Source organism: Oncorhynchus gorbuscha, unplaced genomic scaffold, assembly GCF_021184085.1.
Source record: "Oncorhynchus gorbuscha isolate QuinsamMale2020 ecotype Even-year unplaced genomic scaffold, OgorEven_v1.0 Un_scaffold_1397, whole genome shotgun sequence".
NCBI lineage: Eukaryota > Metazoa > Chordata > Actinopteri > Salmoniformes > Salmonidae > Oncorhynchus > Oncorhynchus gorbuscha.
The window spans coordinates 25,001-40,000 of record NW_025746184.1 but is presented as its reverse complement, the minus strand read 5'-3'; the positions used below and the strand labels follow the sequence as shown (position 1 = coordinate 40,000).

Genomic DNA, 15,000 nt, shown 5'->3' with positions numbered 1-15,000 from the left:
GAGGTGATGTAACGTTGTAATGTCACACTGTTCATTCTATTGGAGGTGATGTAACGTTGTAATGTCACACTGTTCATTCTATTGGAGGTGATGTAACGTTGTAATGTCACACTGTTCATTCTATTGGAGGTGAAGTAACGTTGTAATGTAGCACTGTTCATTCTATTGGAGGTGATGTAACGTTGTAATGTCACACTGTTCATTCTATTGGAGGTGAAGTAACGTTGTAATGTAGCACTGTTCCTTCTATTGGAGGTGAAGTAACGTTGTAATGTCACACTGTTCATTCTATTGGAGGTGATGTAACGTTGTAATGTCACACTGTTCATTCTATTGGAGGTGATGTAGCGTTGTAGTGTAGCACTGTTCATTCTATTGGAGGTGATGTAACGTAATGTCACACTGTTCATTCTATTGGAGGTGAAGTAACGTTGTAATGTAGCACTGTTCCTTCTATTGGAGGTGAAGTAACGTTGTAATGTAGCACTGTTCATTCTATTGGAGGAGAAGTAACGTTGTAATGTCACACTGTTCATTCTATTGGAGGTGAAGTAACGTTGTAATGTCACACTGTTCATTCTATTGGAGGTGATGTAACGTTGTAATGTCACACTGTTCATTCTATTGGAGGTGATGTAGCACTGTTCATTCTATTGGAGGTGAAGTAGCGTTGTAATGTAGCACTGTTCATTCTATTGGAGGAGAAGTAACGTTGTAATGTCACACTGTTCATTCTATTGGAGGTGAAGTAACGTTGTAATGTCACACTGTTCATTCTATTGGAGGTGATGTAACGTTGTAATGTCACACTGTTCATTCTATTGGAGGTGATGTAGCGTTGTAATGTCACACTGTTCATTCTATTGGAGGTGAAGTAACGTTGCAATGTCACACTGTTCATTCTATTGGAGGTGAAGTAACGTTGTAATGTTCTGTTTAGATGGGATCTTACTGACTGTAGAATACTGTTCTGTTTAGAGGACATCTTACTGACTGTACAGAATACTGTTCTGTTTAGAGGGGATCTTACTGACTGTACAGAATACTGTTCTGTTTAGAGGGGATCTTACTGACTGTACAGAATACTGTTCTGTTTAGAGGGGATCTTACTGACTGTACAGAATAATGTTCTGTTTAGAGGGGATCTTACTGACTGTACAGAATACTGTTCTGTTTAGAGGGGATCTTACTGACTGTACAGAATACTGTTCTGTTTAGAGGACATCTTACTGACTGTAGAATACTGTTCTGTTTAGAGGGGATCTTACTGACTGTACAGAATACTGTTCTGTTTAGAGGACATCTTACTGACTGTACATGAGAATAATGTTCTGTTTAGATGGGTTCTGTTTAGATGGGTTCTGTTTAGATGGGTTCTTACCTTTGAGAGACTCCAGCTCTTTCCTGTGAAAGACAATAGGAACAACAGTTAGAAGCAGTCTTTTCACTCGTGTCCCTCACGCTCTGTGCCAGAGTCTTTACAGCCTGTTCCTTTACTATCTATGAAGACAAACTGCAGGAACAGACAAAACAGTAAGACATTTCAATTGTAACATGCTTTTCATTTAACAACAACTGCAAAGTGCTGCTACAGTGAGTCCATCATTGAGTCCATAACTACATGATGCTCATTCTAAAGCTTCATTCAGATACAGCAGAGATCAGCTCCTCTCTCTCTAGTCTATACCCTCAGATGAACAATAACCTCCCATCAGCTCCTCTCTCTAGTCTCTACCCTCAGATGAACAATAACCTCCCATCAGCTCCTCTCTCTAGTCTACACCCTCAGATGAACAATAACCTCCCATCAGCTCCTCTCTCTCTCTCTAGTCTCTACCCTCAGATGAACAATAACCTCCCATCAGCTCCTCTCTCTAGTCTATACCCTCAGATGAACAATAACCTCCCATCAGCTCCTCTCTCTAGTCTCTACCCTCAGATGAACAATAACCTCCCATCAGCTCCTCTCTCTAGTCTCTACCCTCAGATGAACAATAACCTCCCATCAGCTCCTCTCTCTAGTCTACACCCTCAGATGAACAATAACATCCCATCAGCTCCTCTCTCTAGTCTACACCCTCAGATGAACAATAACCTCCCATCAGCTCCTCTCTCTAGTCTACACCCTCAGATGAACAATAACCTCCCATCAGCTCCTCTCTCTAGTCTCTACCCTCAGATGAACAATAACCTCCCATCAGCTCCTCTCTCTAGTCTACACCCTCAGATGAACAATAACATCCCATCAGCTCCTCTCTCTAGTCTCTACCCTCAGATGAACAATAACCTCCCATCAGCTCCTCTCTCTAGTCTACACCCTCAGATGAACAATAACATCCCATCAGCTCCTCTCTCTAGTCTCTACCCTCAGATGAACAATAACCTCCCATCAGCTCCTCTCTCTAGTCTACACCCTCAGATGAACAATAACATCCCATCAGCTCCTCTCTCTAGTCTACACCCTCAGATGAACAATAACATCCCATCAGCTCCTCTCTCTAGTCTCTACCCTCAGATGAACAATAACCTCCCATCAGCTCCTCTCTCTAGTCTCTACCCTCAGATGAACAATAACCTCCCATCAGCTCCTCTCTCTAGTCTACACCCTCAGATGAACAATAACATCCCATCAGCTCCTCTCTCTAGTCTCTACCCTCAGATGAACAATAACCTCCCATCAGCTCCTCTCTCTAGTCTACACCCTCAGATGAACAATAACCTCCCATCAGCTCCTCTCTCTAGTCTCTACCCTCAGATGAACAATAACCTCCCATCAGCTCCTCTCTCTCTCTAGTCTATACCCTCAGATGAACAATAACCTCCCATCAGCTCCTCTCTCTAGTCTATACCCTCAGATGAACAATAACCTCCCATCAGCTCCTCTCTCTAGTCTACACCCTCAGATGAACAATAACCTCCCATCAGCTCCTCTCTCTCTCTAGTCTATACCCTCAGATGAACAATAACCTCCCATCAGCTCCTCTCTCTCTCTAGTCTATACCCTCAGATGAACAATAACCTCCCATCAGCTCCTCTCTCTCTCTAGTCTATACCCTCAGATGAACAATAACCTCCCATCAGCTCCTCTCTCTCTCTAGTCTATACCCTCAGATGAACAATAACATCCCATCAGCTCCTCTCTCTAGTCTACACCCTCAGATGAACAATAACATCCCATCAGCTCCTCTCTCTAGTCTCTACCCTCAGATGAACAATAACCTCCCATCAGCTCCTCTCTCTAGTCTCTACCCTCAGATGAACAATAACCTCCCATCAGCTCCTCTCTCTAGTCTACACCCTCAGATGAACAATAACATCCCATCAGCTCCTCTCTCTAGTCTCTACCCTCAGATGAACAATAACCTCCCATCAGCTTCTCTCTCTAGTCTACACCCTCAGATGAACAATAACCTCCCATCAGCTCCTCTCTCTAGTCTCTACCCTCAGATGAACAATAACCTCCCATCAGCTCCTCTCTCTCTCTAGTCTATACCCTCAGATGAACAATAACCTCCCATCAGCTCCTCTCTCTAGTCTATACCCTCAGATGAACAATAACCTCCCATCAGCTCCTCTCTCTAGTCTACACCCTCAGATGAACAATAACCTCCCATCAGCTCCTCTCTCTCTCTAGTCTATACCCTCAGATGAACAATAACCTCCCATCAGCTCCTCTCTCTCTCTAGTCTATACCCTCAGATGAACAATAACCTCCCATCAGCTCCTCTCTCTCTCTAGTCTATACCCTCAGATGAACAATAACCTCCCATCAGCTCCTCTCTCTCTCTAGTCTATACCCTCAGATGAACAATAACCTCCCATCAGCTCCTCTCTCTCTCTAGTCTATACCCTCAGATGAACAATAACCTCCCATCAGCTCCTCTCTCTAGTCTATACCCTCAGATGAACAATAACCTCCCATCAGCTCCTCTCTCTCTCTAGTCTATACCCTCAGATGAACAATAACCTCCCATCAGCTCCTCTCTCTCTCTAGTCTATACCCTCAGATGAACAATAACCTCCCATCAGCTCCTCTCTCTAGTCTATACCCTCAGATGAACAATAACCTCCCATCAGCTCCTCTCTCTCTCTAGTCTATACCCTCAGATGAACAATAACCTCCCATCAGCTCCTCTCTCTCTCTAGTCTACACCCTCAGATGAACAATAACCTCCCATCAGCTCCTCTCTCTAGTCTACACCCTCAGATGAACAATAACCTCCCATCAGCTCCTCTCTCTCTCTAGTCTATACCCTCAGATGAACAATAACCTCCCATCAGCTCCTCTCTCTCTCTCGTCTATACCCTCAGATGAACAATAACCTCCCATCAGCTCCTCTCTCTAGTCTATACCCCCAGATGAACAATAACCTCCCATCAGCTCCTCTCTCTCTCTAGTCTATACCCTCAGATGAACAATAACCTCCCATCAACTCCTCTCTCTAGTCTACACCCTCAGATGAACAATAACCTCCCATCAGCTCCTCTCTCTCTCTAGTCTATACCCTCAGATGAACAATAACCTCCCATCAGCTCCTCTCTCTAGTTTACACCCTCAGGTGAACAATAACCTCCCATCAGCTCCTCTCTCTCTCTAGTCTCTACCCTCAGATGAACAATAACCTCTCATCAGCTCCTCTCTCTCTCTAGTCTCTACCCTCAGATGAACAATAACCTCCCATCAGCTCCTCTCTCTCTCTAGTCTATACCCTCAGATGAACAATAACCTCCCATCAGCTCCTCTCTCTCTCTAGTCTCTACCCTCAGATGAACAATAACCTCCCATCAGCTCTTCTCTCTAGTCTCTACCCTCAGATGAACAATAACCTCCCATCAGCTCTTCTCTCTCTAGTCTCTACCCTCAGATGAACAATAACCTCTCATCAGCTCCTCTCTCTCTCTAGTCTCTACCCTCAGATGAACAATAACCTTCCATCAGCTCCTCTCTCTCTAGTCTCTACCCTCAGATGAACAATAACCTCCCATCAGCTCCTCTCTCTCTAGTCTACACCCTCAGATGAACAATAACCTTCCATCAGCTCCTCTCTCTAGTCTCTACCCTCAGATGAACAATAACCTCCCATCTGTGAATCAAGGCCAGAAACAAAGTCTTTCAGCTGTCTGGGTTTACACATCACTTAACAGCCAGGGCTATTTAATGGCTGTCTAATGGCAAAGTACAACTAAAAACACAAATCTTTTTTATTTAACCTTTATTTAAGTACGCAAGTCGGTTAAGAACAAATTCTTATTCATCATGACTGCCTACCCCGGCCAAACCCGCACGACTATAAGCACTATAATGCCAAGGCCTGACATGAATAACAGTCATGTTGTTTTCCTTTGAACAGATGACGCTTCATTTTGTCTCACATAAATCACTGAAAGTGAATCTCCTTCTAGTTGTTATATCGCTCCCTCTACTCTGCAAGGCATGAGCCTGCAACTCCCATCAGGGTAGCCTAGTGGTTAGAGCGTTGGACTAGTAACCGGAAGGTTGCAAGTTCAAACCCCCGAGCTGACAAGGTACAAATCTGTGGTTCTGCCCCTGAACAGGCAGTTAACCCACTGTTCCTAGGCAGTCATTGAAAATAAGAATTAGTTCTCAACTGACTTGCCTAGTTAAATAAAGGTTAAAAAACCTTTAATGAACCTCTCCAGCATTGCACTTCATCATTTATTTCCTTATAGAATCATAGCCACGTGAAGGGTTCTGAACGAGCTGCAGCACCCTGATTAATGGAAATACATTTACCAAACTTATAGAATTCCTGTTCAGAAATAAATCATTCAGAACAGCCCAGTACAGCATGAGAAGGACTATCATTTAGCCACAGAGGACCACTAGCTGTGGACTGTAGCCCAATAAAAAGGACTATCATTTAGCCACAGGACCACTAGCTGTGGAGTGTAGCCCAATAAAAAGGAATATCATTTAGCCACAGGACCACTAGCTGTGGACTGTAGCCCAATAAAAAGGGCTATCATTGAGCCACAGAGGACCACTAGCTGTGGACTGTAGCCCAATAAAAAGGACTATCATTTAGCCACAGAGGACCACTAGCTGTGGACTGTAGCCCAATAAAAAGGACTATCATTTCGCCACAGAGGACCACTAGCTGTGGACTGTAGCCCAATAAAAAGGACTATCATTTAGCCACAGAGGACCACTAGCTGTGGACTGTAGCCCAATAAAAAGGACTATCATTTAGCCACAGAGGACCACTAGCTGTGGACTGTAGCCCAATAAAAAGGACTATCATTTAGCCACAGAGGACCACTAGCTGTGGACTGTAGCCCAATAATAAGGACTATCATTTAGCCACAGAGGACCACTAGCTGTGGACTGTAGCTCAATAAAAAGGACTATCATTTAGCCACAGAGGACCACTAGCTGTGGACTGTAGCCCAATAAAAAGGACTATCATTTAGCCACAGAGGACCACTAGCTGTGGACTGTAGCCCAATAAAAAGGACTATCATTTAGCCACAGAGGACCACTAGCTGTGGACTGTAGCCCAATAAAAAGGACTATCATTTAGCCACAGAGGACCACTAGCTGTGGACTGTAGCCCAATAAAAAGGACTATCATTTAGCCACAGAGGACCACTAGCTGTGGACTGTAGCCCAATAAAAAGGACTATCATTTAGCCACAGAGGACCACTAGCTGTGGACTGTAGCCCAATAAAAAGGACTATCATTTAGCCACAGAGGACCACTAGCTGTGGACTGTAGCCCAATAAAAAAGGACTATCATTTAGCCACAGAGGACCACTAGCTGTGGACTGTAGCCCAATAAAAAGGACTATCATTTAGCCACAGAGGACCACTAGCTGTGGACTGTAGCCCAATAAAAATGACTATCATTTAGCCACAGAGGACCACTAGCTGTGGACTGTAGCCCAATAAAAAGGACTATCATTTAGCCACAGAGGACCACTAGCTGTGGACTGTAACCCAATACAAAGAAAGAGCCTACAGTCGGGAACGTGAGGCAAATCTGTCAGTGAAAACACAGGTTGGAAATGCAAATGGCTCCTGCTGAAAACACTCTGCTGTAGGCTACCAACATATTAGATCTACTTCCAAATATTGTTTTACAAGAAGAGAGAGAAGCTTTTGACACGAGCGCGTCGTCAATCACCAGAGAATGAGCTGCTCATCAGTGAGTGATTCAGTGAAACTGGGCTCCCGAGTGACGCAGCGGTCTAAGGCACTGCATCTTAGTGCAAGCGGCATCACTACAGTCCCTGGATCGAATCCAGGCTGTATCACATCCGGCCGTGATTGGGAGTCCCATACAATTGGTCCAGTGTCGTCCGGGTTTGGCCGGTGTAGACCGTCATTGTAAATAAGAATTTGTTCTTAACTGACTAGTTAAATAAAAGGTAACATAAAAAAGGACTATAATTTCCTCCTCATATTGTAACCTACAACGTGTCTCCACACACCGAGGCCTGGACTAGTGATGGATTCAAGACGAGGTTCATTTATTTTTTAACCCCTTTTTCTCCTCAATCTCGTAATAATATCCAATTGTTTAGTAGCTACTATCTTGTCTCATCGCTACAACTCCCGTACGGGAGAGACGAACCAACCCAACCAAGTCGCACTGCTTCGCAGCGCGCATCCAACCCGGAAGCCAGCTGCACCAATGTGTCGGAGGAAACACCGTGCACCTGGAGACCTTTGTTAGCGCGCACTGCGCCCGGCCCGCCACAGGAGTTGCTGGTACGCGATGAGACAAGGATTTCCCTACCGGCCAAACCCTCCCTAACCCGGGCGACGCGAGGCCAATTGTGCGTCGCCCAACGGACCTCCCGGTTGCGGCCGGTTACGACAGAGCCTGGGCGCGAACCCAGAGTCTCTGGTGGCGCAGCTAGAGCTGCAGTACAGGGCCCTTAACCACTGCGCCACCCGGGAGGCCAAGGTGCTTTTATTGATCTCAGATTCTCAGTGTCATAGTAGCCTGCCGTCTCCATCAGGTGTGTGGTATTAAAACAATATTCTGTCAGTCTCCATCAGGTGTGTGGTATTAAAACAATATTCTGTCAGTCTCCATCAGGTGTGTGGTATTAAAACAAAATTATGTCAGTCTCCATCAGGTGTGTGGTATTAAAACAAGATTCTGTCAGTCTCCATCAGGTGTGTGGGTATTAAAACAAGATTCTGTCAGTCTCCATCAGGTGTGTGGTATTAAAACAAGATTCTGTCAGTCTCCATCAGGTGTGTGGTATTAAAACAAGATTCTGTCAGTCTCCATCAGGTGTGTGGTATTAAAAGAACATTCTGTCAGTCTCCATCAGGTGTGTGGTATTAAAACAAGATTGTCAGTCTCCATCAGGTGTGTGGTATTAAAACAAGATTCTGTCAGTCTCCATCAGGTGTGGTATTAAAACAAGATTCTGTCAGTCTCCATCAGGTGTGTGGTATTAAAACAAGATTCTGTCAGTCTCCATCAGGTGTGGTATTAAAACAAGATTCTGTCAGTCTCCATCAGGTGTGTGGTATTAAACCAACATTCTGTCAGTCTCCATCAGGTGTGTGGTATTAAAACAAGATTGTCAGTCTCCATCAGGTGTGTGGTATTAAAACAAGATTCTGTTAGTCTCCATCAGGTGTGGTATTAAAACAAGATTCTGTCAGTCTCCATCAGGTGTGTGGTATTAAAACAAGATTCTGTCAGTCTCCATCAGGTGTGGTATTAAAACAAGATTCTGTCAGTCTCCATCAGGTGTGTGGTATTAAAAGAACATTCTGTCAGTCTCCATCAGGTGTGTGGTATTAAAACAACATTCTGTCAGTCTCCATCAGGTGTGTGGTATTAAAACAAGATTCTGTCAGTCTCCATCAGGTGTGTGGTATTAAAACAAGATTCTGTCAGTCTCCAGTCATGTAAAAAGACAACTCCATGTAATGTGTTTATAAAAGGCCAACATTTTCCCAGGACCCCGGGCTACTAAAAATGTCCCCATGTGTGGAATGTCAGTAAGTGTCTCTACTCCACTGCTCAATGCCAATACGGTGATATGCATGCAATGCTTTTATTAGAAAAGGTGAATTATTTTCTCTCTCATGCATTCTGCTACCTCAGAACTCCCCAGGTCAGCCCACTCTCACGCTCACATTGACAAATGAAGCACTGGGCTCTTAAAATGATGACTCTAGTCTAGTGGACATGCCATCAAATAGACCTGGCAGTTTCTGACGGCGTAACGAGTGGAATTGAAGAAGCAGCTTTGTTTTCTAGGTAACCCGTCCGGCAGCATCACACCGTAATGAGAACCTCAAGGCGTACAGAATAATAATCCCACATCACAGATAAGAGGACAATGCCACTGGAGGACTGCTGCTGTAAAGGCGTACAGAATAATAATCCCACATCACAGATAAGAGGACAATGCCACTGGAGGACTGCTGCTGTAAAGGCATACAGAATAATAATCCCACATCACAGATAAGAGGACAATGCCACTGGAGGACTGCTGCTGTAAAGGCGTACAGAATAATAATCCCACATCACAGATAAGAGGACAATGCCACTGGAGGACTGCTGCTGTAAAGGCGTACAGAATAATAATCCCACATCACAGATAAGAGGACAATGCCACTGGAGGACTGCTGCTGTAAAGGCGTACAGAATAATAATCCCACATCACAGATAAGAGGACAATGCCACTGGAGGACTGCTGCTGTAAAGGCGTACAGAATAATAATCCCACATCACAGATAAGAGGACAATGCCACTGGAGGACTGCTGCTGTAAAGGCATACAGAATAATAATCCCACATCACAGATAAGAGGACAATGCCACTGGAGGACTGCTGCTGTAAAGGCGTACAGAATAATAATCCCACATCACAGATAAGAGGACAATGCCACTGGAGGACTGCTGCTGTAAAGGTTTTCTACCGAGGTGCAGAAAGGCTTAAGCAGCAATGACAGTACATCGCTTTCTGTACACGTTTCTATGAAGTATCCAATTTCCCCCACAGATGTGAATATTTTAGGATATACAACGTCAATGGGTCACACAGTGGGGCAAAAAAGTATTTAGTCAGCCACGCCAAGTTCTCCCACTTAAAAAGATGAGAGGCCTGTAATTTTCTTCATAGGTACACTTCAACTATGACAGACAAAATTAAAACAACAAAAAATATCCCCAAAAAATCACATTGTCGGATTTTTAATGAATTTATTTGCAAATTATGGTGTAAAATAAGTATTTGGTCACCTACAAACAAGCAAGGTTTCTGGCTCTCATGAATTTCGACTATACCAGCCAGAATATAGCACGAGCTTAAAGTATGGCAACTTGGTGTGAACTTTGAACTGTTATTCACTAAAGAAGTGCTACCCCCTCCGCCCGCTAAACATGGGCTAGGAGAGGACGGACAGAGTATCCATTCTACCACGCTCCAGTTCACCACTAGACAGTCTTCAAAGGACAACCCGGCCTACCATCTATGACCAATCTACCGAAGCAGAGCTCAGAGTAAATATTTATTGCATTTTCCTTTCTCAAATAGGCGGTAATTTAGAATGCATAATATACTGTATTTACGATAGCATAGCTTCTCCCTTTGTTACTCAGTCTTCCCGCTCTTTCACTCAAACCCCCCCCTCCTTTTCTTTGTGTAACCAGCCGCTGTATCGCCTCCGTTCACCAGGTCCATCAATGTATGATTCATTCTGTGTAGATGTAATTCTGTGTCATTAGTTAGGTATTTAGTAAATAAATAATTAAACCAAATTTTGTATGGCTGATTCAACTTGTTAGCCAGGTTTCGTGAAGATGAGAATTTACAACTTTCAGATGAGACTAAATAAAGTGAGGATTAAATATTGACTGTTACTGACTTAAAAGATGACCAGGTCTTTAAGAGTTTACTCGGAAGACAACAGCTCTATAAACATTCTTTCGTGGTGCCCCGACTTCCTAGTTAACTATTTACTTGATTAGCTTAATCGGGTAATATTAATTACAGAAAAATTATTTTATAGAATAGCATGTCATATCACTCAATCCGGCATAGCCAAAGACACAACAATCCCCTGGACAGGACACTAGTCTACCTGTCACAAATGAGCAGCTACAAGTGCAGCTTGTAGATTCAGTAAGGGTTTTTCCTGTGACTATGTGATAATTATAGCCATCAACAGATTTTATGTGGAGCTTGTTCATACAGTGCATTTGGAAAGTATTCAGACCCAATGAGTTTCTCCACATTTTAATTACGATACAACCTTATTCTAAAAATGGATTCGTTTTTTATTCCCTCGTCAATCTACACACAATATCCCATAATGACAAAGCAAAACCAGATATAGATGATATTGCAAAATATATATATCATTTTGAAATGTCTGAAATGTCACACCTCCCACAGCATTCTGACCCTGCTGCTTGTTTTGCCTGGGCCGGTATGAGACTATGTTATGATACTGAGGAATCCATCTGGACACAGCACAGTGGTGCATCAAGGGGTGAACCTGTTTTGATATCAGACAATAACTCAGGGATATAGAGTTGGCGGATGGTTGTCAAATGAAGTGGAGTATTAGCCAGGACGAATGACCACAACGTTATTATGTTGTAAAATCCTGAGGTCAGAGAGAATGGAAAACCTACCTCTTTTTCTTCTTGTAGTTCTCCAGCTGCAGGACCTGGAAGTGTCTGAAGCGCTGCTGCTCACACTGACCACACAGGTTGTCCAGGTACATCAGCCGGCTCTCCAGCTCCTCAAAGTCTGCCTCCAGGTGGGCTGTATGTGGCAGAGGGGGAGGGAACATATTACATTTAGTCATTTCAGTCATCCAGAGAGACTTACAGGATCAGTTAGGGTTAAGTGCCTTGCTCAAGAGCACATCGGCATATTCAAACCAGCAACCTTTCAGTTACTGTCCCAACGCTTTTTACTGCTAGGCTACCTGATGGAACTATTGTCATGACAACTTCATTGTGCTATGAAGCTGTATCTCATTGTTGTGTCTGTCCAACTGCTGCTGGGAGACTGTTGCCAGACTCTGTCCAACTGCTGCTGGGAGACTGTTGCCAGACTCTGTCCAACTGCTGCTGGGAGACTGTTGCCAGACTCTGTCCAACTGCTGCTGGGAGACTGTTGCCAGACTCTGTCCAACTGCTGCTGGGAGACTGTTGCCAGACTCTGTCCAACTGCTGCTGGGAGACTGTTGCCAGACTCTGTCCAACTGCTGCTGGGAGACTGTTGCCAGACTCTGTCCAACTGCTGCTGGGAGACTGTTGCCAGACTCTGTATAATATTTTCATGTGAATATTTCCAATAAAACACAAAGGAACTATGAGTCACAACACTACTGAAACACAAGTGAACACTGACATCTGGTGGTCATATAGGGAAACTGTTTGTACTTGGAGCACTATTTATTAATTAAAATTGTATTTAACGAGGCAAGTCAGTTAAGAACAAATTATTATTTACAATGGCAGCCGACCCCGGTCAAACCCTCACCTAACCTTAGACCGCTGCTCCACTCGGGACTAAAAAGGAAATATGCCATTTTTGAGGCATTATCTGGAACTCTATACAGGGCAGGAACAAATCTTACAAATGTCAATATTCTAAATGAAGTTAAGTCCACTGAATTATATTCAACTTCTTTCACCTTCCTAGAACACATCTCTCAGTCTGTTCATACTGGAATTTTCCATGTGCTCGCTAGAATTCACATCACGTGCAACTCATTGGCTGAGACAGGAGACACCCATTCTAGAATGATGGAATGAAAGTCCTCAGAGTTCTAAACAATCCAACTACTATCTAACATGGATCACAGCACAACCAGCGCTGAACAGTGAGTTCAAATAAAATACAAATCTAAGGGTTGTTTGCTCTAATGTCCAGATTTTGGGCTTGGCAGTTTTGGGCTCAGGCTTGGAGACATCTGGCGAATCAACAGGAAATCAATGGCATTAGGAGAACACACCCTATGGCCAGTGACAAATCACAGGGTACACTACAACAGAGACAAATCACAGGGTACACTACAAGAGAGACAAATCACAGGGTACACTACAACAGAGACAAATCACAGGGTACACTACAACAGAGACAAATCACAGGGTACACTACAACAGAGACAAATCACAGGGCACACTACAACAGAGACAAATCACAGGGTACCCTACAACAGAGACAAATCACAGGGTACACTACAACAGAGACAAATCACAGGGCACACTACAACAGAGACAAATCACAGGGCACACTACAACAGAGACAAATCACAGGGTACACTACAACAGAGACAAATCACAGGGTACACTACAACAGAGACAAATCACAGGGTACACTACAACAGAGACAAATCACAGGGCACACTACAACAGAGACAAATCACAGGGTACACTACAACAGAGACAAATCACAGGGTACACTACAACAGAGACAAATCACAGGGCACACTACAACAGAGACAAATCACAGGGTACCCTACAACAGAGACAAATCACAGGGTACACTACAACAGAGACAAATCACAGGGTACACTACAACAGAGACAAATCACAGGGCACACTACAACAGAGACAAATCACAGGGTACACTACAACAGAGACAAATCACAGGGTACACTACAACAGAGACAAATCACAGGGTACACTACAACAGAGACAAATCACAGGGCACACTACAACAGAGACAAATCACAGGGTACACTACAACAGAGACAAATCACAGGGTACACTACAACAGAGACAAATCTCAGGGTACACTACAACAGAGACAGATTATTATCCTGATCAGATCTCTGTCACTACTCACTATGAACAATGTACAAAACTAGAAACTATTTAGAGAAGACTGAGACATACTGGTAAAGGCCGATGCATGGAATAATACAGAAAGTATCGAAGACTACTCCGTGCTGTATGGTATATGATGTGGAAGTAGTTCAAGCTACCTATAGAGGTGACTTGGGAATCTGATTCTGAAGTCAGATTTGATGTCAGATCCGTCCCCTTAAGACTATAAACGTGTTGTGTTTCAAACTAGCCATGTGTAAAAAGGCTTCATCTTTTCCCGTTGCCTCTGTCGTTGCCTACCAACCCCCCTTCATCATGTTGGCACCAGTAGCTATTATTACCCCACTCCCAGCTGAAGCACCACAGGTAACAGGCAGGCCGTGGCAGCTGGTGCCCTACAGTACCACCGCTCTCTCAAGGTGAACACAGCTCAGCCCGTCATAAACACCTGACTTCAACCTACTCTACAACAATGGTAACAAAAGGTCCCCCTAAAATGTATTTTTAAAGAAGAGTGGCATTGACATTCAGTAATTGTGACATTTCTCTCCACTATAATATGATCCACTGTTGACTGGCCCTAAAGGTTTCCTGGTGCAGTCTGATACGTAGGCTACGTCCTGAATTTCCACCCTCTTCCCCCCCCCAAGTGTGCACTTGGTGTAAGCATTGTCTGGAGAGTTTCCACCATTGTAAAATCCATGTGAGAAAGAGTGTGCAAGTACACACTTGAGCAGAAGAGTGAAAACTAAACTCAGACATAGTGACTCACCGATGCGGTTGGTGCACGTCTCCAGGTCTGTGAGGAAGCCTGGGATCTGCTGTAGTTGTTCCTGTAGTTCCACCACTGCTGCTCTTCTCTTCTCCCAGTGTGCAGACAGCATCACCACCTCTCCATCCACTGTCTGAGACATACAGAGAGAGAGAAAGAGAGAGAAGACAGATGAGAGAGAGCGAGAAGACAGACGAGAGAGAGAGAGAGAGAGCGAGAAGACAGACGAGAGAGAGAGAGAGCGAGAAGACAGACGAGAGAGAGAGAGAGAGAGAGAGAGAGAGAGAGAGAGAGAGAGAGAGAGAGAGAGCGAGAAGACAGACGAGAGAGAGAGAGAGAGAAGACAGACGAGAGAGAGAGAGAGAGAGGGAGAGAGAGAGAGAGAGAGAGAAGACAGACGAGAGAGAGAGAGAGAGAGAGGAGAGAGAGAGAGAGAGAGAGA

At 44.1% G+C, this 15,000-nt stretch overlaps 1 protein-coding gene across 1 annotated transcript in view; it reads right to left on the bottom strand.

Moving 5' to 3' along the window:
* Positions 1-14,691, bottom strand: part of LOC124022462 (dysbindin-A-like) — a gene marked incomplete at its 5' end in the record, with an annotated part of 42,790 nt that extends 28,099 nt beyond the window's left edge. Inside the window, 3 exon segments of the mRNA XM_046337371.1 lie at positions 1,382-1,404; positions 11,636-11,768; positions 14,559-14,691. Coding sequence (XP_046193327.1) covers positions 1,382-1,404; positions 11,636-11,768; positions 14,559-14,691 — 289 coding nt within the window.
* Between the last annotated feature and the right edge of the window lie 309 nt (positions 14,692-15,000).